At 44.7% G+C, this 24,638-nt stretch overlaps 1 protein-coding gene across 3 annotated transcripts in view; it reads right to left on the minus strand.

The window, feature by feature from the left end:
- The window catches only part of IQSEC1 (IQ motif and Sec7 domain ArfGEF 1), a 270,877-nt gene that overhangs the window by 206,681 nt on the left and 39,558 nt on the right, over window positions 1-24,638 (minus strand). For all 3 annotated transcript variants that reach the window (XM_083869821.1, XM_083869822.1, XM_083869827.1), the window contains exon 2: window positions 11,125-11,154. Coding sequence is in view for 1 of the 3 variants with exons in the window: in XM_083869827.1 (XP_083725953.1) it covers window positions 11,125-11,154 (30 nt within the window). In the remaining 2 variants the exon portion in view is untranslated. The remainder of the gene's footprint in view (window positions 1-11,124; window positions 11,155-24,638) is intronic.

Here is a 24,638-nt window from a genome sequence, read left to right on the forward strand (position 1 = left end):
GAGGGGCCACAGGTCTCACCCCAACAACTGACAGGTGAAATCCCATTTTCCCTCACCCTTCCCTTGTGCCTGGTTACATCCAGCCCTGAGCAGAGCCCTGAGCTGGGTCACAGCCCCCAGTGCTGCTCACACAGTCCCTCTGTCCTCAGGAATCACAGGACAAAATTCCCAGCAAAGATCAGGCAAGATTAGCTAAAACCAGCTCACCAAAACTCTGAATCACAGAGTGGTTTGAGTTGGGAGAGACCTTGAAGCTCATTTTGTTCCATGGGCAGGGACACTTCCTCTGTCCCAGGCTGCTCCAAGCCCCAATGTCCAACCTGGCCTTGGGCACTTCCAGGGATCCAGGGGAAGCCACAGCTGCTGTGGGCACCCTGTGCCAGGGCCTGCCCACCCTCACAGGGAACAATTCCTGCCTCATATCCCATCTAAATCTCTCCTCTTTCAGCTTAAAGCCCTCCCCTCCTTGTCCCAACCATATTATGTGGTCCACTGATGTGGAAGTTACCTGAGGTCATCTGGCTATCAGTAGCCATCAATGCCAAGTTTATAATTTCCTGCCAATTTGATTTTTTCTAAACATTTCTCCATCTCCCCAGCATGGACACCCTGCACTATTTCACGCTCTGCTCACCCCTGTAAGTGCAGGCATCTTTCATTATCATAGATATCGAGGTAATAGAATGCTGATAGTCTGTGCTATCTCCTTTCCAAATACTAGCCCAGGAAAACACCTCTTCTGGAGACAGAGTTCAAAAATCATGTACATTTAATGTGCACACACACACTCACAAAATCAGTGTTCACCTTTTCTTCCTAATTTAAAGTATTTGCTCTTTTGTCCAATCAGTTTTTTCTGCTTACTCCAGCCTCAGTTTAATCACTGGGCTAAATTATTGATCAATCAGCTGAATCACAGATATTTTACAGCACAGGACCCTCCAACCAGGATATTCCCAGCACTCCAGGGCAGAGCAAATCTTCAAGTGATTCCTTAATAGCTTTTTGGATTCAGCTGTGAGTTCAGGGACAGAGAAAAAAAAATAAACTGGAAAGAATATTGGAATTCTTGTCCCGTTGCTGCTGTGGTGGAGTTGTGAACAGCTTCTCCCTCCCTGCCCTTCACACTGCTCTGCCACCTCTTTTTTGTCCCCAGTTTGCAATCTCACCCTCTCTAACCTACCAAGGCCCCGAGGATATGGAAAAATGTTTGAGATTACTGGTAATTCTGGGGCTCTGTAGTAATTACACCTGGGAAGAGCAGAGAGAGGAAGGGCTACAAACACCTGGCTTAAAATCACTGTCCTAAAAATCAGCTCCACTCTCCTCTCACAGCCAGCTCATCCCAAGTGCCCAAAGCAATAAGGAGCTTCAAGATGCTATCCCAACTATGGTGCTAAAGCTTTTTTTTTTTTTTTTTTTTTCCTAATTAAATAACCCCAGGAGCCAACCACAAATCAAGCCAGAAACAAGAAGCACAAGTCTGTCTTAACAGATCTGCAGGGAGAATCTTCCCCTGACACTGTGCTCCCACCTCCAGGGAGCTGCAGGAACAAAAAACCCAAATAACTGCTACTTCCAGCTATTATTCCAGCTAATACTGCTGCTTTTCTACCCTTCAAGGTGGTACAAGGCATTTTTAATCCAGAGCCATCCACATGAATCACCCTACAACCCCAAGCAGGTCATTCCAACTCCATTACTGGCACCCCAAGCTCTTCTTTAAGCTTTTCGCCATAATAAAGACACAGAAAACCAATTTCTTTGGCTGGTTGTTTTTGGGTTTTTTTTTCTCCTTTTCTCCTCTTTCCATTTCTTTCACTTTTAGGATCAATACTTTCTCTCAGCAGCTGTTAAAAGTGTGAGTGCTGAGCTCTTTCTGCCTGTGAGGTGGTTCTCTGGAACAGGGCACTTCTGAGTGTTTGGCTGATGGTTCCCGTCATTGCTGCTCACATTTACATGCAAGACAAAGTGAACAAAGCCCAGCAGAAAAACCATTCTGTTTTCTATAGAAATTACCGAGGGAGGTGGTACAGCAACACTTTAAAGAAATATTCTAAACCTGGAAACCTAAAAATATCTCTCCGCTCTAAAAAGGCTCAGCCATTCAAACCCTTCTGCTTTCCTTTCCCAGTGTTCCAAAAGGCAAATCCACATCACAGCATCTCTCAACACCCCAATTTTCATCTGGATTTTTACCAGCAGCTCATTTAAGCATCCCTTTAGTGCGCATTAAGTTTTAATGTGAAAGGTGCCGTGTGTGCACAGCAACTGAAGGGCAAGAGCTCTACAACTCCATTTTCTAAACTTGTACCTCCCCAAAAATGAGTGTAAGGTAAGTGACAAACTTCTGTTTCCTAATTAGAGTTGTTCACAGCTGCATGGGATCCATGTGGCCTGGACAGATGTTTGACCTTCATCAGACAGGCAGGAGTTCATTTGCCTTTCTAATGCTACAGGAAAACAAAGATGCTCCAGCCAGAGGTTCCCACAGCACTTGGGGAATTTACAGAAGGGAGGATGAGTCTAATTGGAAATAACCCATGGGGGTCAGTGCTGACTGTCCACTGCTTAGTTCTTACATTTAAGAGGAAATTTCCTGCCCCTCACACTCTGCACTACTGTTAGGAGAAAGGAGGACAAAGCAAGAGCTCAGGGTTTGTCTGGTAGGAGCCAGAAATTAAAACTCCTCTTCTGCAGGTCTGGTTAAGGGCACTTATTTCCTACTTGCATAATTTTATTCCCTAATATTGCCCACTTGTAGCTGGCACTGAGAACAGACAAGTTTCAGGAATCACATTGTCCTTCCTGAATAAAGAACCAGTAATTAATTTACAGTCTTATTGTACCTTTCCACCCTCCTTCTATTGTTAATTATCCACTGACTAATAGTCTCCTACATCCTTTCAAGGAGTAGATCTCAATTTTGCCACTGGCTAAGTGCAAAAAAAAAAATAATTTAAGGAATAATCAACTTTTATGATTCTCATCTAATCCTACACCTTCAGGATTGACCTGTTCTGGCTGAGGAACAGCACCAGGATGTTTGGCCTCCAAGTGATAATTAAAAACCTCATTACTGAACCTCATTAAAGACCTCCATAAAAGCCTCAGCCTGGGAGTGGCTGAGAGGAGTGGCGAGGGAGGGCAGTGCTGGGAGGACAAGTGTCTTTGGTGTTTGTTAATTTTGTAAATGAGGAAGCTGATCCCACCCAGCAGGACGGGCTGGGGGGTTTGAGAGGTTATTTCAGGTTGTAGTTCCAGTGGTGCAATGTAAATTAGGATTGGGGTCACTCTGGGAGGGCACTCACTGAGCACGGCCTGAGAAAAGCGTTCAGGACTCTGCAGCACCAAAACTCAAACACATCTGGGAAATCTGTGCATTCCAACACTGCCATCCAAGAGGCTGAAGGGAAAATGGCCAATTCTGCAGCTCCTACATTAGGTGTGTAATTCTGTCCAGAACCTCTCCAAAACACAGACACAGTGAGGTGAGGTGAAGGGTGACCCTCGAGCTTTCCCTCTGCCCTGCTCAGTGCGTGTTGACACGGCCTCTACTATAAAATGAATTCAAATAAAATGAAAGAAAAATATGTTCAAGCTCCCACTCTTGTTGCCTACACAGTTCCACTAACAAACACATACATATGTCTGCATCTGCTCTGGAGCTGAGACAGGAAATTAGAAGAATATTCTTTTCAGTGTGATTAAGATACATAGAGTAATATGTATTTAAATGTACAAGATAATATGTATTTAAATGCTTTAAGAGTTCTCAAAAACTTTTTCGAGTTCTTTAAATACTTTAATCATTACCTATATTTAACACTGACATAAAACAGGACTGCTTCTCACTAGGACTTAAGTCAACTATTTCTTAGGAATCTGGATTTGGAAAAGTGACTTCTTTACCTTTCAAATAAAGGTGAATCTCTAGAAGAGATTGGTTTAGACTATAAAGGGAGCCCTATTTATGTTATCAGTTTTAAGTGCTCTTTGCCTGGTTCCTCTCCAGCATCCCAAAGCAATCCAGAGGGTATTTCTTTCCCTCCCCTGCAAGCTGCACACCCCTCAGTGATGATGACACCTTTTCCCAGGCACTTTTCTGTGTTTCTCCAAGGTCTGCCAGCCAGGCAGTGAAATGGTTCTGGTTCCTACACCCACAACTGAATTATCTGTGGAAGTGCAGCACATTTTAGAGCCATAGGATTACCCAGTTCCATTGCAGGGCACAGCCACAGCTCCGGAAAGACAAAGGCTTATTTACAAGAGATGAAGTGCACGATCAAAGCAAGGCTCAGACACCCTCCTGTCATTGCCTGGGTGCTCTTCAGTCCCCTGTGGCTGCTGTCCCCTTTGCAGGGCCACACGTGGGGCAGGGGGTGATTCACCAGCAGCTCCTTGTGAAACCAGAAATAGATAATGACAAAAAATCCAGAGCTGTAAGAGCCCAGGCAAGCCAGGCTTATCTCAGCACACCCTGAGCACATAATAAATGACAATGGGTGAGCTGCAATCCTCGTCTTCACTGCAGAGTGGAAACTTCCCTCAATTTATGCATCAAAGCAGAAGGGTTATGAGAAGGCCAGTGGCTGAAATGAATTCTTGCTGGATTTCTCTTATTTGCTTGAGCACAAAGGGATGGTTTTTACCCACAACAGAATAATGGGAAGTCATCTTAATTCATGCACACGATGGGCTTGCAGTGTACAGAAAGGAAGGATGTGATTGATTGGAGTCCAAGGTTCATTTTAATGAGCAATACACTCCCATCTTTACCCCTTCTAAACTTTTAAACATCAAATTTACTTGGTACAATAAACAAAAATAAGTGAAGAATCTGAAAGCCCGAGGATACCCAGAGAAAATTTGCTAACTGTGCTCTTGGAACACTTCAAAACTCCTGAGGGTGGAATTCATCATTACTGCACCACACACAAGGCAGGAGAAATAAAACTTGATATAATAATAATATAATAGTAATACATAATAATATAATAATAAATAAGTCAGTTCCTACTTATCTTCTCCAGACTTCTTGTATGGTAAATGTACATAATATTTCGTGCAGCTCTATTAATTTTAGCTCCAATCTCTATTTTTATGTACAGATATTGCTCCTTGAATTATTATTCAGAGCAGGAAATCTTATTCCCCTGGTACAGCTAATTATTATAAATAAATTACAGGGGTATCCCAAGTAATGTGTTTGATTTAATCAACGAAGAGTTAATGAGGCCAAATTGATGCAGAAGTTAGGCAGGACTAAGCTGACAGGGATTTAAAGATCTGTTCAGCTCCTGAGACTGCAGGATCAATATGGGATTTGAGCAGTGAGGGAAACAAGGGAAAAGCTTCACTTTCTGCTCTTCTCCCTCAGAGAAGAGCTCAGGATGGGGCAAAGCAGGGAGGCACTAAAGCTTACAGCTTCCACTCAGGGAGTTTTACTAAAAATCTCCCAGTTTACAGCCTTCACAGAGCTTTAATAACCAGGAATCTCCAGCAAAGCCTTTCTTTTACTGCCTTTTGTTCATCTTTGAGAAGGGGTAAAATCTACAGCTCCACTTAAAAAACCAGTTACAGCAACATCAGCATAATTTGAAATTAACACAATATTTGGCTGCTCCAGTCACAGATACAAATGAAGCTTTAGCCCTGACTCCATGTATTTATAATGCGTTTTGTGGTAACCTGAATTTCTCTTTTTGTCTTTATGTGTTTGTTAAGTGTTCTCAGCTATCCCAACACACAGCTGGCTCGCTTCATCTTCCATTTATTGACAACTGCACTTCCTGGAGCACTTCCAGAAGCATCATTAAAACAGCTCAGATAAGGAACTAGATACCTGAATCATGGTTAATTCCTAATCCAAGGATCATTCTGGAGTTACGCAGAGGCATAAAAAGATCAGGAAAGCAAAAAATAAACAAGAGCCTTGAAAGTTATCAGATGATTTTCACAGATCTGTTTTTTTTGCTGCATGTTTTCCTGGTGGATGGAATTAATCTAACCATGACCACCTACATAAAGCAATGAGAGCAGGAAGGAAAGCTGGGGAAGTTCTGCCTTTTATTTAAGTTGCCAGTGTGCAGAACGCTGCAGGAAAATTGCTTTAGCTTCAAGTCCTATCTATAAATGTCTCGTACATGAATTCTTTTCAAAGAAACAAATTACGTGCAAGGAAGCAGAGGCGCTTTTTTTTCCCACCAGTGCATAGAGGCAACTCCTCAGCAGAAGTGCCTGTCTCCTACTCATGATCCCAGCAGTCTGCACATGGATTTCCAATAGCTGGTGCAGACGATTTCCAGTGTTCTGCAGAGAAAATTATGCTGCTTAGTTCTGTTCCTGAAGTCAGGTTTTGTTCCCATCCTCACAGGGCTCTGTGAATAACACTGCATCTCCATTACAAATAAAGAAATAAACAGAATAACTACTTAGAGCCCATAAGAGAGCTTCAGACCCAGGCCTGCTCTGGAACTCTGCCACAGCTACAGTAAGGATGGAGTTGGACTATGAGATCCTGGTGGGTCCCTTCCAGCTCAGGATATTCTGTGATGCCAAGTGGTTCTGTTGGATTTGCTGTGTCCCAGTCCTGATTTCCAGGACTGGGACCCCTCAGGCAGCTGCAGGTGGCTGAAGGAGGGGAGAAATGCACATTTCTCCTGGCCACAGCACAGACCAGGGGAAAAGCCCTCAAAGAACATCAGAGCACACAGAAAGTATAAAACATCCCACACTCCGCCTTTCTTTTCCAACCCCAAGGCTCACCCAGTTTTTCCTGTGAATTCTAATAGAAAAGAACAAAAGCAACTCGAAGAGAATGGCAAAATAATGAGGGAAACTCAAACTACTTTATCTCTTCCAAAGAGCAATCCTCTGGCGCTGCAGGCTCCCCAAACTGAGCTGTGCATACGTGTTGCTCATTAACCAGCCTTATCTCCCAGATAACCAGAGCAGCCCCTCCAAGAGCTGGGGATAAAAATGAGCTGCACTGAATTAATGTGAAGCCACTCACAAAGCTTTGTCTCCCTGAGATTGCAAATTCACTGACGGCCGGCCCGCCGAGGGAATTCTGTGGAGCACAATCAGCTCCTGGATCCATAAATTACAGCTGTCTATTTCCAGGGGAAATAACTGTGGGCAAAACGCCTGCATGTGCTGCTTTACCCACCTGGATGGCATCCAGGATTTAGTGAGACTTGGTTTTCAGTAGGAAAATCAGAATTGCAGCAATTCAGGAGTCCTGTAACACATTGCCTGATGCAAGAACTTTGTCTGCTGGCAAACAGACACCTACCTGGGTTTGCACAACTCCTGCCAAAAACAGCAAAAAAATTTCCCTTTTTCCCTTTAATTCACCCATTCACAATGCCCTTGGGCTTCCTTGAGGATTGAGTCTAAGGGAATGATATTAAGGGGGAGAAATTGAGTTCGTGCAGGACATTTTTGTACACAACACTGGTGGTGCTGTGGCTGGGACAGAATCGTTTCCTGCACCTGCAGCCAAAGTCGTGAAACATCAGGATGGGCCTGAAGATTCTCAGTAAGAAACCCAGGAAAAAATAAAAATCCATGTGAAGCACAGAATTATGGGCAGCTTTTGAACACCATCAAAGCACAAACACATCCCTCCTGCTTACCAGCACATGCAGCTTATGTTCCACAGGCAAGACCCTGGGACTGAAATAAAGAAATCCGGTTGGGTCTACATTTCATACAGGTTTTTTTTGGGGGGGAAGACTTTTTAACATCACAAACGTATCATCTCTGTTGAAGATGACATAGAAGCAGTTCTGACAATGTGATGAATGTATTACTGCCCTTTCATTCTGAAATTCAGATTAAATCTTCATCATTTGAAAGCCACTGGAAGCTCCACAGCCATCTCAACTACCAGAAGCTGTTTCCATATGTTTTATTTCTGTTAGCAGCAATAAAACTAATTTAAACTAACATCAGGAGACTCATCAGATTCCACTCCACTGGAGAGGGTCAGCCTGACATTTATGTAAAAACCTATTGGAGGAAAATTTGGGAGGGTTTTAAAATTACTACCAAGTGGTGATTTTGCACATTTTAAGGACTGGTGATAAAACTGTACCAGAGTCATTACAGAATGATTAAAACCAGCCAGAAAAGGCCATTTTTACATATAGACACTGAGTCATTTAGACGGCACAGCAATACATCCCAACTTGAAAATTACTTTTACAAAGTCTCTGTGTGTTTAATTGTACTTTGCAGGTTCTCAGAGAGGAGGCTGAGTCATGCAGTTCAAGCAGATTTTCCCGGAGTAAAACAAAACAAAAAGTTCCTAAAAACTCTGCTTCCTGCTGGAGTTTCTCTGCTGCTGCATCCCTGCAGTTTGTCAGGGTTTGTCCCACAGCCAATCCTCCCACTCCAGCCAGCACAGAACCAGGCTGATATTCCACAACTCTCTCCTGCTCTAATGTCAATTAGACAATTACTTTTCCACTTAATTTAACGTGCACCTTTCCAAGGAATCAGCCTTTCTGTGTGACCCTCAACTCCACACATCCTCCATCTATTACAGACTGGGGAAAAAATCACACTGTTCTTTTAGTTCAGCCAAATCACTTAGCTGAAGTTTAATAACTTAGCTGATGTTTCCCCCATAATTAGTATTTCAGCTGCCCTTTTTTCTTTCTTCTTATTTTTCAATTCAGCCTTTTCACTCTTTCTGGGCTTATTTCATAGCTCTTCCTAGGACACCACACCTTTTTGGCAACAGCCTTGGCAGGTCTCAGCTCAGGAGCCATGAAAGCCCCTCCTTTTATGCAGTTTTGTTACAGCTTCCTTCATTTTGTACCTTTTTTTTTTTTTTTTTTTTTTTTCCCTTTAAAAGCACACAACCAGGAAGGAGCAACTGGAAAGAAACAAAAACCCCAAAGGTGTTGTTTGTGGGCAGGTTTCAGAGGTTTGCTCCTCAGAGCTGTTCCTCAAACCTATCCACATTTCACATTCCGCTCAAATCCTCCACTCTGGTGATTTTTAAACACACAAGGCCTGAGCAGAGGGAAAAGGAACATCTGCTACTAAACCCTGAGAGAAACCTCTGCAAACTTTGACAGGATATACTGCACACAGACATCTTCATCATGTCACAGCACTAAATATCAAAATGCCTTGTAAAACAAATTGCATTTTCTCCTGGAAACGTGTGAACAACGACAGCTAATTAAAGCAGCCCGTCACACTGACAGCTCCACATTGTATGTGTGCATTGCACCTCAGAATGCAAAGTGTTCAAAGCAATCTGCCCATTTTAATAGATTTAACAAATACCTGGCATTCACCAAAGAGAAACCTAAGGGAGTTTATTACTGTACAACTGTATTATAAGCAGGAAGAATTTTGAGGGCTTGTACAACAGGATAATTCATGACTCTTTGTCACAATGAGAAAGCCAAATTAAAGAAATAAAGTCAAGCTGGTTTTTGGTTGTTTTAATGTATTATTTGGAATCATATAGTTTTGCTGTGTCAATCTTGCCTCTACACAGATTCTGTGTTTTCTGCATTTCACAGCACTATAAAACATCTCATGGATGCAATTTCCTCATTACAAGCAGCTGTAAAGCCACTGAAAAGAAATCCACCAGGGCAAGATCCTTTGCAACTGAGCAGCAGTGTAAAATCCCAGGCATCTCTTGTACTGGATATTCCATCCCAGCATGAAAAACACCAGCAACTCCAAAGCAATCCCTGGGTCAGGAGTGTGATTGTGCTCACCCAGCTGGGAGAGACCCATAGCTCTGGCTGTATCTCAGTTTGTTTGGAGTGATCCTTTTATCCTCAGTGTCAGTGGCTGAGACTCAGCCAATCCTAACCAATAGTTCCATTTACTGAGCACAAACACTTCTGCCTTCACCCCACTTGTGTCTGTACAGTTAACACTGATACAGGACATTCTGTCCCTGCCTTCTCACCTGCCTGTGGCTCCCTGCACCCCTGGATTTCATGGCCAGCATTTGGATTTGCTGCTGCTTTGCTGATATCTCTGTGAGCAGGAACAATGACCTCTTCAGAGATTAGGCACTATTCCCCTGACTGCCCTGACCATTTCATTTAGATATTACAGTTTATCTTCATGTGCCAGAAAGAAAGGGAAACAGTAGGAAGCAAATTAACCTGAATTCTGCTGTGAGACAAAAGCATTTCAGAGGGTCTTTAATCCTTCCCTACAGATTTGTGGTTTTCTGATATCTGACTGTTCTGTAACTCACCTATTCTTGGGCATGGCCTGCACACCTGTGGGTAAGAACTGGGTTTTAATCCTGCAAGGAAAGGTCCTGCCTTTGCCTTGGGGTTTTACATAATAAACAAACACACTGCCTTAAGGTGCAACGTCCTGACAGTGCCCAAAACCCACTGCAGGGTATTATGGTGAAGGTACAATATGATGAACCTTATTATCACAGATCAATAGCCACAGTGCTGGGGAATCACAGCATCTGCTTAATGGCACTGCTCTGATAAATATGGAACACTTTCAGGTTCCAGGATGGAATTTTCACATCTCAGCCCTGTTGAGAGCACTCTTACAAGCTCTACAAGCTCAACTCAGCCACCTTTGCAGAGAGGAAGGAATAAAAACCACCCCTGAGTATAAACCACCAAGTGAGTGAGCTGGAAGTGAAGTATCTGATAATTACATGAAATCCTGTACATTATCTGAACCTTCCAAGTGGAGAATGAGCATTGCAACAATGAGTCAATGAAGGCTCTCCCTGCCAGGTGAAGAAGAGGAGGCTGCTCAGACAGCCAGAACAAGTCCATGGGCTTCCCCCCAGCACAGGAGCTGCCCCAAAGCTGGCACAGCTCCCCAGGGCACAGGGCTGTCAGCAGGAGCTTCCATTGGCAGCACCAGATTTAACCAGAAGTCTCCTGTAATGATCCAAACTAACCCCTCACTCCCAAACCACACTGGAGACAAAATTATCCAGTAACTTATCCAAGGAAGAAGAACCTTTACTCAAAACACCAATGGCATGCTAAGCACAACCAATAATGACCACATTTAAAAAAAAAATCTATTTCTATTTAATGCTTTTAAATAAAAGTATTTTCATAGAACAAAGACATCAAGATGATGGACACATACCTGAGGCTTCTTGAGCTGTCACCTTCAGACCTGTAAAATAATACACAAATACTTAGGGCACAGTTATTTTCCAGCATTTATAATTCAAAAGCTGTAAAAATAAATAGTAATAATTATTTCCAGCATTTATAATTCAAAAGCTGTGTATACCTTCTCAAACATTCTCTCCCTCTGTGAGTGTCTGTGAGTATCTCCAGGGCTTGTTGTACTTTTTCTGCTAATAAGGCTCTTAGGATAGAAACATCTACTGAGGCTTTGAGGGAATCTATTACAAGTTAAAACCCAGTTAACAGCTGAAGTCAATAATTGCAATATTAAAATATTAAAGATATTTTGGACCCTCAATAAAGACCTTCCTCCAACACGCACAGAGATTTATTTTCCATCCTTGCAAATGGAGAGCAACACTGACACTATTCTAGAAGCAGATTATTTTGTACATTTTAATTTTTGTCTTCATCTCTTCTTCACCCTTTAGCTGAAAAGGTGGCAGTCAAACAGGTCTGGAATCCAGCACTCACCCCCATCAGACACTCAGAAAGGGCCAAGGCTGGCAAATAAAGGTAATTTAAAATCTTTAAAACCTCATGCTTTTTTTGAATTTCAGAAATGTGCAAAAAGAAGGGATAAGATTCAGTAAGTTACAGAGGGAGCAGGTTTAAGGTGAGATAATTTCATCAATCAAACTTGGAACACCACCTCTCCTCTTTCCCCAGTATTTTTTAAGCAAAGAAACTTAATTCCAGATCACTCCCACTGAGAAGGATTTCACCTCCAAGGAGAACTAGGAACATAATATTCAAATTTCATGACCAAACAAAAATCCAGAAGAACACACAGAACCATTTGCCCAATTCCTTTCCTCCCTCACTCCAAAGCTGCCTCCTCAAAGACAAGGGTAGTCCTTTAGGAGCTACAGAACAGGTACAAACAGTTGTTTAACACACACAGCAGCTTCAAAGCAGTTTTCTCAGCAGGGCAGTCCCACGGAGCTGAGCTCAGCCCTGCACCCCAGGAGGGATGGAAAAATTAATGAATCCAGTGTTTAAGTGCCACCTTCCCACACTCAGCTCTCAGCAAATCCCATCTGGCAGAGCACACACCTGAGCTGGGAAAGATGTTCCTGTCATTGTGCTTTCAAGTTCTCCAAGACAGGAGACAACGGCCTCGTTAATGTCTTAATTTCCTGCCTGGAACAACAAACTCATCCCCCAGTGGCCAAAGCATTCCCGTGTCACTGGAAGTGGCAGCTGCCACCCCAAACCACCATTCCCTGCAGCACATTTCTCCTCTCACCAGAATTCCTGGAGTATTTTCAGGGAGTGAGGATGATCTCCAGCTCATCACCCCCCAGCCCAGCCCAGTCCAGCCCACAGGCACAGGGGTCCCACTACCACTTCTTTATTCCCAGCATTCCCAGAAAAGCTGGGAAATCTCGCAGCTGCTAAATTTGCATTTTCAAGGGTGAGATTCACTCGAGTAAATTCCCAAGAGCTGTTCAGAGCTGGTCAATTTTGCCCAGGGAATGAGTAATTGATGAGCAGGGCTGAATGGACACCGTGCTGAAAGAACCCAATGCTTGTAGCTTGAGCAGAAGGATTCGATTTTCTTTAAGCATTCTTTAAAAGGCAGGATTGGGGATCGATATTTAATGTTTCTGCTCACACGGGGAGCATGTGCTGGGCTCTGGGTTAGTTTTTTTCCTTTTAGCCCAGACAAAATAAATGATACTGGCACTGCTGAGACATGGAGAAAGGTGAAAAGGCTGCTGGCAGTATCTTGCATTATTTATTTCAAGGTAGACCTTAAAGGGGAAAAAAGAGCCCACAAAACATAGAATATCTTCTGTGCTGTAGTACTTGGAACAGCACAGATTCCATTTAGATACCTGAGTTGTATTACTGATGAGATAAATGTCAGGCAACGTTCTCCAAGATTTCTCCTCTCAGCCCTGGATGGTTTCCAAGACTTCATTTTGAGAGTAGAACTAAATATTACAATATTACACTTCTAGTGAAGTACAAGTTTGTCTTCTTCCTGACCCCAGGAATTTCATTCTCAGTAGGAAACACAGTGAAACATGTCTTTTTGGAGATTGTTCTAACCAAGAGAAGCAGAAATTATTTTCCTACCAGCAATAATTACTGTAATTTCATTGCAAGCAGAGGCCAGGAGGAACAGGCACCACCATAACAAGCCTTGAACCAAAAACCAAATGTAAAGAAAAACAAAAAAAACCTCACCAGTACTTGAGATTTACAGGAGGCTGCAAACCAAAATGACCATTAAAATCCTGAATGATTTTTGTTTAACTAAGAACTGCCATCATCACCTGTGAGTCCACATCCAAAACATGGATATTGCAGAAAACAGCTCCACTCACGCTACCAAAAGGATTTCTACTTGTCTCCACTACTCTCCTGTAAAAAGCCCATGCAGGAGAACAACAAACCAACTGTCCTGGCTTCCAGCTGCTGACTTGGTTGGGAATTTTCCAACAAACCACCCTTGGTGGGAGGTGTCAGCTCTGGAAAATTGGAAGCCATTTACAGGAATCACAGAGTTTCAAAGGCAACGTTGGGAAAAGCAGGAGATGGAAAAACCCTTCAGATTGGGAATGAGAGAGGTTCCCATTCACTGAGGTGACAGCAGGACCTCAAAACCCCAGCAGCAGCAGCAGAGCTCCTGCAGTGGCTTTTCCTCATCCCAAAGATTTCACCTCACGCCAGCAGGAAACGTTCAATCCTCATTATCCCCCCTAAGAGCCATAATAAACAAGCTGAAAGTCCTGTGGCATCTGATTTGTTGTTTACACCTAAAGCTGCACTTGGAAGGGGAACAGCACAAGGTAAAGAGCTATTCCAGAGGCAGCTTCAGGACCAGCTCTCCTCCTGCTCATTAAAGTAATCATTTTCCAAATTAAACACTGCTCAGAACCATCAAGGTGTATGAGACTGAGATGCTCAACTCCTAGCTGAACACATATTTATTTGGGTAGTGAGTTATGGTAATGCCCTGTAAAATTATACAGCAAGAAGTTTTAATGGTTTTAAAACTCTGTTTGTCTGGAGTTCATGTTCGGGGGTGCAAACTGAGGTACAAAACCAGCCAAAAGCAGAAGTGAAACCTTCCTGTGAGAACCAACAAGTGGACAGGGCTTTAAATAGTTCACAGAGCCCTCCCTGTGGTAAGAATCCCACTCAGATCTCACCTCCTTGGAGCTGTCACTTCCATCAGAAGAAAAAGAACTGGGGGAAAGCCAAGGTTCCTGACAGCATGTCAAACATCCACAGAATAATCAGACTCCATCTGAAATGCATCTTCTCACAAGCCACAGCAGCTGATGTTATTGTAGGAGACCCTCAGAGTATGCAGTATGAATTAAAGAGCATTCTAATTCCAGTTTTTACAAAAGGAGAAGATTGAACTGAATCTTTCCACAGCAGCACAAGGATCAGTGCATTGGATTAAGCCTTGCTTTGAGCACAGAACGTGCCTCCAAACCAAAACTGCACCTGGCACAGGCTGTTCCTTTGTAATGTATTAAATTTTGCAGCATCTGTAATGCAGAGGAACAGATTACCTTCAAGGGAGAGAGCTCCAGAGAGAATTCATTGGTGGCTACAGAACTGATACTCCTGGCATGAGGAGCAGGGAATAGTGTGAGGTTTTGTAGGTGAATGCTCTGAGCAGCGTTTCAAACCCAGGCAGATGTTGCCAGGAAACCTCCAAGCCCATCTAAAGGCCATTAGAGCTTTCCAGGATTTTTATTTGAGCCTGCTGGGTGTGAATGATGTTCCCCACCCCTGTGGATCCTGGCAGATGTGCAAAGCTCTGCCAAGGAAAGCAACACTCTCCTCCTCCCAGGAGTCTGGGAAGAGCAGAATTTGTTTGAGTTGGAATAAAACCTCCCCAGCTCAGACACACTGTCCTGCCCTTAAAGGGTCTGGATCAGCACCACAGAACTTCCAGCAATGCATAAATAAGAATTATTTGGGTTGGAAGGGACTTTAAAGCCCATCTCATTTCAGCCCTGCTATGGGCAGGGACATCTCCCACCAGACCAGGCTGCTCCAAGCCCATCCCACCCAGCCTGCATCCAAAAAAGCTGGATGATTCTCCAAAGTGGAGGAAAAAAAATCTCCAAAGTGGAGATTTTCCCCAAAAACTGCTGTGGACAGCAAGGCTCTGTGTATTAGGTAGAATCAAAAGGTTCTGCTGGGCTGAAGACTTGAAAGAAATGGTAAAAAAACCTACTAAGAATTGCCCAGTCAGAAGCACTTTAACAAGGTGAGATTCAGGAAGAGAGAAATGATGAATTTCACCACTAATTAAGCCCCTTCAGCAAGATTCCATCATTATGCACAACACGGTGAACACCTTTCCATTAACACAATTAAACAAACTCACCACAGCCTCCCACAACATTCCAACCAAGCTATAATGGCCCCAGGACTCTTGGTAACTTCAAGATACAAAAAACCCCTGTTATCTCAGATGGTTTTTAAACCCTGGTTTGATGTCACGATGAATGCATTGAAAGCCTTCTGGTTCATTTGTCTCAGTGTTCCACACATTTCAGCTCACTGGGCACCAGTCCACTGCTCCCACCCTCAAAAAAAGCCATAAATACATTGTGAGAGCAGAGAGCAGCAAGGGTTTAGATGTGATTTCCCACCACCAAGCTGAAAAAGAAGCCTCAATCAAGGCCCAAACAGTGTAAGATTTAAAAGTCGTATCAGCAGTACATCCAAGCTAAATTTGGGCTGCTGCTTGGACCATGATCCTGTGGCAGCTCGAGCAGGAAAGGACAGCACCTCCCACATGGAATGGCATCATGCAGACAAGTTAATGTGAGCTAAACCTGTGAATCACCCCCGGAGAAATCCAAGGTCACTTATGTAAGATGCATTTGCAGGCACCACTTGGAAACAAAAGGCAGACAGGAGGTGCCCAGTTTGTGCTGTGGATAACCAGCAGGTACTGCTGGAATTTCCCTCAGAATTCCCAAGTGTGGCCTCTCTCCCCAGAAACACCCACACGGGGCAGGAAGCAGTGCTGGGCTGGGAGCTCTGTGCTAAAGCACAGCACAAGACTGACTGCTGAAAAAGGATCTGTTTGCTAAATTGACTGGATTTTAGACCTACAACCACCAATTAACCTGTTCAATGAGACAGCACAGTATTTCACCCAGAACATCATCAATCACATTCTTTTTGTCCTTATTTTCTCCAACTCCCATTAAAGAAAAGTGACTTTTTAGCCATCTCGAGTGGCAGTTAATACTGCAGGTGCCCTTCTTAAATGCAGATTTACTCTGTGCAGGTGGCATCACTCCTGTTTGTGCAGGGCACCTCCAGCCCCAGCAGCATTTCCCTTCCCATCCCATCTCACCCCACCCCATCCCACCCCATCTCATCCCACCCCACCCCATCCCATCCCATCCCATCCCATCTCATCCCATCCCATCCCATCCCATCCCATCCCATCCCATCCCACCCCATCCCACCCCATCCCATCCCATCCCATCCCACCCCATCCCATCCTATCCCATCCCAGCCCAGCCCTGGGAATGCTCTGCTGGTGTGGCCAGGAGCACCAAAAGCTCTTCAGTCCTTACAAAGCTGTTACACACAGACCATGCTGAGAAAATAGCCCCTTTTTTAGCCTTTAAAGTCAGTTCTAACTGTGAGCCTGGACAGGAGCATTGGAAAGAGCCACTTGCTTCATGGCTCATGAATCTCTAGATTCCATTTTTGGTGTGTCAAGCTCAAGCAGACAGGTTTCAGCCCACGACAGGCAGCAGACACTCATCTCCCACAGATCACTCACTGCATTCTCTCCTCCAGCCTGACCATCTGGACACAAAGCTGAGCTCTGGGGAGCCCAGCCTGAGCAAGGAGGTTGGCCTGGATGACCTCCAATGGTCCCTTCCAACTTGAGCCATCCTGTGATCCGACGATAAATACCATGGAAATGTAGCTCCTGGCATATGGTCTCCATAACAAGCTTGTTAGATCCATTCCTGGCCTGCTGACAGCCACCACTGTCCAAGAAATGTCCCTTCCAAACTCTCAGAGATCTCTGAGGAGGGATTTGCAGAAGCCCAGCCTGATGTCCCTGCCCAGCCCCTGCTCTGTGCCATATGCTCCGAGCTGGCTCTGGTGGCACACAGCCCTCCCCACGTTCACCCCCTTCAGCCAGCACGGAGGTTTTTAGTAACCTGGGCTCTTTTGATGCCTGAAAATAGTCCGGAGCAAGGGCCAGGCTCCAAAGCAGGCAGCCTGTGCTTCCCATCAAGGTCACTGGGGCCATCTGTGCCCTCGGTGGGTGGGAGCAGCCTCCCCCAGCAGGGAACAGCCTCCCTCCAGCACCACCTGGGCACCTGGACCTGCCTCCCAGAGCAGAACAGCCAGCACCAACAGCTCAGCATTGGAGTGGTGCTGCTTGTGCCCAAGCCCAGGAATCCCTGTGAGCAGGGCAGGGAAGGGATGTGCCATTGCCCTGACACACCTGGGACAGCCCAAAGCAGCTGAGACAGGTTTTGCTTCTGTCCACAATGTTTGGTGGCACCTCTGGAAGGTGGAGCAGAGCCCAGCAGCTGCTCTGCCCCGTGTCACAACATGTCACCAATTCTGGCCACCTCTGCCCTGCTCTGTCCTGAGCACAATCCCCTTTATGTGCACTGAGAGGCACAAAAAATGGGATTGTGCTCAGTAGGATTCCATCCATCCATCCATCCATCCATCCATCCATCCATCCATCCATCCCACTGATGGCACGGGATGGAAACACCCAGGCAGAACACACAGGAGGAATTTTTTCCTCCGAATACACAAAGCACACTTTGCTCCCCAGGGCTCTCCCTCCTGCAGCAGGGGGGCAGTTTGGGGCGTCTGGAGGGGTGAAAGGCTCCAGAATAACCCATCCCTGCAGCCTGCCTGCCCCTCAGCAGCTCCTGTCTCACCAGATGAAGCCATTAGGCTGCACAGAGCAGCCAATTGATGATCTAAGCAAGAGCCCTGCCAAACAGCCATATGGAAGGGAAGCAAATATTTCGCTTCGACAAGTGAGGGGTGATTTTACAGTCAGCACCAGAATGAAGACCTGAATCTCAAGTGGTAAAATAGGAGGAAAATATCCTTGTTTTATGAGCTCTCAAAACCATTTTACCTCTTTTTACCTTGCTCCCTCCTCTTCCAATTGTTTATATTTTGCAACAGCTTTTAAGAAAAAAAAATTCAGAAAACTGAAAGGCTGCCTTCCATTCTGTTAAAAAAACACCTCATTCTTATTACATTTATCATTTTACAAATGAGTCAATTCCTTATTTTCCCCTGCAGCTGAAACTTTCCAATCCAGTTATTTCTGCACCTCTGACCTGCAGCCTTGTCTGTCCCTACCCCAGCTCAGGGAAGAGCAACTTCACCACTAAAATTCCTTTAAATGTGTCTTTCCAGCTCAGTTCATTAGCTGAGGTGTGGAGTGGGATTTTAACAGCTCAGGGAGAGAAGTGCAGTTTAACCCCAGAAGTGCTGAAAAGCTGCACAGCAAAGTTTTAATATCTAAGCGCAGATCAGAAATCTCTCCCCAACATTCTTGTCACCACCTATTTTCCACAAAAGGACAAGGCAGTATTAGGCAGCATTAGCCCATGGCAATCACCTGTACTGCATGTGGAATATTGAACAGAGAAGGAATTATTTCAGCTTAAATTACGGGTGAGCACAAGTGGAAAGCCACAGGACAGGATTATTTCAGATCTCTCTCCATTTCCAGGTAAGGCCTTCCAAAGAAAGAAAAATCTCTCTAAACTGGGGTTTTTTAAACAAGAAGCTCATCCTTTTATTTTACACTCAGGAAAAGTGAGGCTGCAAGTGTGGCTTTTCAACAATCATGGATGAATTATGGGCCCTTTTAGAGACCCTTCCTGCCTCCAACAGCAGCTGAATGGTTCTCAGACTGTGAAGGTACTCATGGCTGAACACTTTATCATCAATTCAGCCCCTCAACATGCAATCATCAGCCTTAAACATTTAGAAAACTGTGGAATCAAGCTTCATCTTTCATTTGTATGGAATATCTCCATGTTCCTTAATAAAACCCTCTGCTTGCAGAGGGGTTGTTGTCAAAATGTACTTTGGACATAGGTGGGATCAGAGAGTTAAAGGCCAAGAGCCTTCAGCAAGAATGAGGCATTTTCTGCACATGAAATTTATGTCCTTAATCCTCAGGCTTTGGAGACCATCACAGCTCCTCCCTTATCTTTCATATAAGACAAGATCTGTGTTTATTCCATCAGGAGAAAGAACGAACAGTGACACTGATGGGGGCAGCTGCCATCCACCCTCCACCCCAGGAATTCACCCACTGATCCAACAAGAATTACAAAACCTCAAGACCTCCCTATGCAATTTAAGCTGAGGCACTTTATGGATGGTATTTTCAGAGTAAACTACACCCGAGTCCTGTTTCCAGAGCCCTCTGCTCATTAAATTCCACACACAGATTATGAGAAGTCTGAGTGATCTGCCATTAAAACGGCAAAGATATTTCTTAGAAAAAATTGATGGTGCTTCTAGAGAACAAACTGAATTGAACAAAGAGATGTAAGAAAAGTATTAAACAACAAATTCAGGCTCTGGATTAACCTCACTGCCTGCAATGGCAGTGCTCAGGATGGTGCCAAACACAAAGAGAACCTGGAACATTTGGAGCCACAAAACCTGTCCTCAGTGGGCTTGGGGTGACCTGCACTGGGAGAGCCCTGGCACCACTGAGGAGAGGAGCTGCTGGACTCCACAGATCATTTCTGGTTCATCACAGAACCCCAGAACGGTTTGGGTGGGACAGGATTTTAAATCCCATCCAGTGCCATCCTTTGCATGGCAGGGACACCTCCCACTGTCCCAGGCTGCTCCAAGCCCCAGTGTCCAACCTGCCCTTGGGCACTGCCAGGGATCCAGGGGCAGCCACAGCTGCTCTGGGCACCCTGTGCCAGGGCCTGCCCACCCTGCCGGGGAACAATCCCTTCCGAAAGGATGTTTAAGCTCAATCACTTTGATGACTGTGTTCATTCTGCCCCTGGAACTAACCTGAGAATTTCAAATGCCACCTGAGTACTGCTGCCATTGATGGAACTCTTTCTTTCAATTAAGACTACATCAGAAAACCTGAAAAGATTAAGACAAAATCAAGTGTGTATTCTGCTGCTATAACTCACCAGACAGACTGCATAAAGAATAGGATTTAAGTCTTCAACTTGTTTTATTTCAACACTGAGTTAAATCTGTAGAAACACTGTAATTTGTAACTATTAAGTCTGCATGCAGAAAAGCTACAAAAACACCCAGACAATCCCATAGTCAGGATTCTTGGCTTCTCTCTGGATGCCTGGAGGCCTCAGTTTCAATTATAATGGCTGTACTTACAGCTAATGGTTTTCTTGCTATTAGTCAGCTTCCATCTGTCCCACAACCTGCAGTGGTTACTGGCACAGCCACCCCCACAGAAAATGTCCTTCCTTGGAGAATCTGGAGGTTACAGGTTTCTGAAATTATGTTGGCACTGAATGGAGCAGCACAGCCCAGTTCTTCACTTCTGCAAAATGCCTTAGAATGGTTTTGGTGGGGGGGGGGGGGGAGTTGTTGGCTTTGTTTGATTTCTGGGATTTGTTTCAGTGAGGTATTTTTGATTATTTTTTTAGGGGGTTGAGTGGGGAGAGGCCGTGTTTAACATGGTTTGTGGGGTGGCTTTTTTCCTTTCTTAAAATCAGTCCCCAAACACTTCAGCACCATCACAACTTTCAGGGAGAGTTTTAACCACTAATCCATTCAGCTTTTAGAAGCTTTAGTTCAAATACCTTCTTTATCCCCCATAAGTGTTACTCAAACACTCCCTGAGAGATCCCTGCACTATCAGCTCTACCTGGTTTTTCCTCAGTTCACAGTTTGGTATTTTCAATTGCCTCTTGACATTGCCACATCTTATTTTTGTCCTTTAGGTCAAAGCACTCTCCAGCAGCTCACACTGACCTGGACACAACCAATGAGTTCTCACAAGTTTTGCTGTGTAATGAGGGGTTTTGGTGTTTGTTTGTTTGTTTGTTTGTTTGTTTGTTTTTTAATCCTCAGAGCATTGCAAAAAATAAATTTTGTGTCGCTGTCCACAGTAACATATTTCACTCCTGGTTTTTGGTGGCACAACCACCTTGAGTGAAAGCAGATCCCGTCCATCCCCATTTGCCACTAGCAAGAAAACATTCACAGCTCTGTACCTTTGAGGTGAGTTCTCTCTGCTCAAAACCACTTCATAACTTTTCACAGTCCTATTAAAAAAAACAACACCAGGCTCCCCCAGGATGGCAGCTCCATCCCTGGCAGTGTCCCAGGCCAGGCTGGACAGGGCTTGGGGACAGTGGGAGGTGTCCCTGCCATGGCAGGGGTGGCACTGGGTGGGATTTAAGCTCCTTCCAACCCAGCCCACTCTGGGATTCTGTGGTTTCATGAAGCATTATCTCATCAAGCTGATTCATTGTGTTTTGGCCCATCTGCTCCAGCCCAGATACAACAACCCAGCTGAGAGGATCCAAGCTGTGGTTCCCGCTGAGGGAGAATTTGAGCCTTGTTTGTTCCCCTGGCAGTGAGCAGAGGGCAGGGCTGAGCAGCGAACACAGTCAGCTGTCAGGTTGCGCAGGAACTTTTCCATACATCCCTCAGAGAGAGGTTCAGAAGCCCAGCTCCTTCAGCAGCTCCCAGAGTGACCTTCTCAGAATTATTTTTATTGCTGAGACATTTTGTCTCAGCATTTCCCCTTCCTACAAGGAGCATTTGTTCACTCCGGAGCCCTGCAGCTCCAGGACATCCCCAGCCCAGGATCTCACAACTGGAGATACCACGGCTGATGTCATTTGTCCTCCTCCTTATCTGCCTTCACCTCCTCCTGTCCTTGAGCTCCAATGATGGGAAGATTCTCCCTGCTGCCCCTGCCAGAAAGCCCAGGTGACCTCTGGAGCTCTGCTCAACTTTCCCAAGTTCACTGCAGCACGTGCAGCCCCTTCCCTTTGATTTATGGATGTGCACTCAGGATCTCTGTCCTGGATTTCCAGCCTCAAGGATTAATAATTCCCCTGCTGCCATTTTTTAGCCTCTCTCTGCTCTGTGCTCTGCTCCATCAGCACAGAACAGGGCCTGCTGTTCACACTGCACACCTACACTTTGGTAAGGGCACAGTGGCATGGAAAAGCTTTCAATGGAAATAAAACAAGGAAAAAAAAGCAGGTGTAGAACCAACCTCAGCCACGTAACAGCACATTTTAGCCACATTCAAAGGGAGCACTCAGCTGGCTTTGTGCCTTCTGCTCAAAACAACCCAATGTGGGTTTATTTGGCTGTTGTCAAAGAAGTCTATAAACAAATGAATTTATTTTTAGCTGTGCTCGAGCTGCCAGAGAAATTTAAACAACACCCAATGAGTGGTACTGGCATGAGCAAATGAAATGATGATAACATTTATCTGGCACTCAATATATTAATTGCTTAAGCAGGCTGTGCCTTCTCAGGGGTCAGCACTTGGAGCGTGTAGGAAATTTAATACCTTCAACTCTGTAAACCAACACTAGTTTATATTCAATAGGTGCAGGGCTGGGGGAAGAGCATCCTTCTGGATGCTCATCCATCAAGAACCTATTTTTATAGTGCTCTGACATTACAAAAGCAATAACATTCCACTCATGGAAACAGCTGAGCTCAAAGATCAAACATTGATGGTACTCCAGAGGCTTCTTTACATAGATATTGAAATTTAAGATTCTTTTCCTTTGACAATAAATCAACTGTCCCCACCTGAACAGTCACTCTGGTTTGTGAAGTGATTGTGATGGATTACTGCTACCTGGAGCAATGAGCTCCCAAACAAATCTCTGCCCATGGAAGGAGCTCTTGTGGATAAATGACCCCAGAGCTCCAGGCTGGACCTTGCAGAGATGGATCCCTGCTGACCAGAGACCAAGGACAGCAGAGCTGGCAGGACAAGCCCATGGTGATGCTGTTTCACACCACAACAACACAGACTCTGAGGTTCAGAAGGCTGAAAATTACTCCTTTATCTTTGGGATGTGTCTCCCTTTTATACTATTTCAATTGGATTGGTGACACACAGACAAACCTCTTCACTCCCATTGGTCAGACCAGAGGGACATCAAGGAGAAGTCCCTCCTAGGGAAAAGGAATTAATAACAAAGGTACAGTTACAAAAATATTTCTCCTGTTTACAGAAAATTCCCTGGGAAAAGGATTTCAGAAAATCAAAACACGTCAGGCACGGAACCAGGGGTACACCCATGGCGCTTGGAAATATCTCAGTGCTTGCAATCTGCACCAAGTTTGTGCTGTACAAATTGCTCAGAGACACCTCTGCAGTGCCAGCCCCACCCCAGAGCAGCAGCACAGGACAATTCCTGAAGGATCAAGTGAGCACCAGCTCCTCAGGGCTTGGCAAACATCACAGAGACACCCATGAAGTGGCAGAAGCTCCTGAGCAGAGGTGGGGAGGTGACAGGGACAGGATATTTCTGTGTCCTTGCAGCCTGTCCTGCTCACTATAAGGATATAAAAGTTGGGCCAGCATCAAGAGGTGCAATTCCTACAGAAACCCAGCAATTTTAACTTCAGCCTCACTGACTGGTGCTGCAGCAAGGACATGGTGATTCCCATGGCAACATCAGCACAGAATGTGCCAGTTCTGCTGAAAGCTCCTGGTCTTTCCTGGGGCAACCAAAGCTTTTCCTGCTGCATCCTCATTGTTACAATTATCTGAGCTGCACTGAGGAGTCAGGAACCTGCCCATTAGTGGTGGCTTGGAGGTTTTTAACCTGAGACAGAGATGAAAATGTTTGGGATATTACACATGGAAATTTCCACGTTGGAAGGATTGAACCTGCCCACCTCCTTTCCTGGTAATCAGTGGGAGGTTAAAAGGCAGTTACTGGATGCAATTAGCCCCTGGTTTAGGTTCTAAGAGAATAAAGATTGGCTGCAAATTGAATAAACTGACACCATCACAGATACATTCAATTTCTCAGGCCATACCCAGTTTTAGATAATTCAGACTAAGACAAAGAGGAGACTCCACTAAAAAAATGATGAAGTAATTTGGTATAAAAATGCTCACAGAGTGGGAAGATTTGTCTCCACCTTTTCACTCACAGCCAAACATTCTAACACAGGTTGGTTTTATCATCCCACTGAATGTAACTTAAAGCTGGGAAAATTGCACTGACATCACTGCTAACTGCTGGAGGAAATTACAGAAATGTTGAAGCACTGCAGCAGTCTCATCCTGATTCCTCAAATGATGGCAGCAACTCGAAAAGCCAAGAAAAACAGCAGAAAGCTTCATCTGAACCAACACCAAGGGAAGGTCTCAATAGAGAAAAACCTGCCCCAATCTCCAGGTCAGGTTTACCAGGAGGTACCCACAGGTCAGTCCCTGGGAGAAGAGACCAGCAAGTGTTC

The sequence above is a fragment of the Zosterops lateralis genome (genome assembly GCF_965231275.1).
Source record: "Zosterops lateralis genome assembly, chromosome: 11".
Taxonomy (NCBI): Eukaryota; Metazoa; Chordata; class Aves; order Passeriformes; family Zosteropidae; genus Zosterops; species Zosterops lateralis.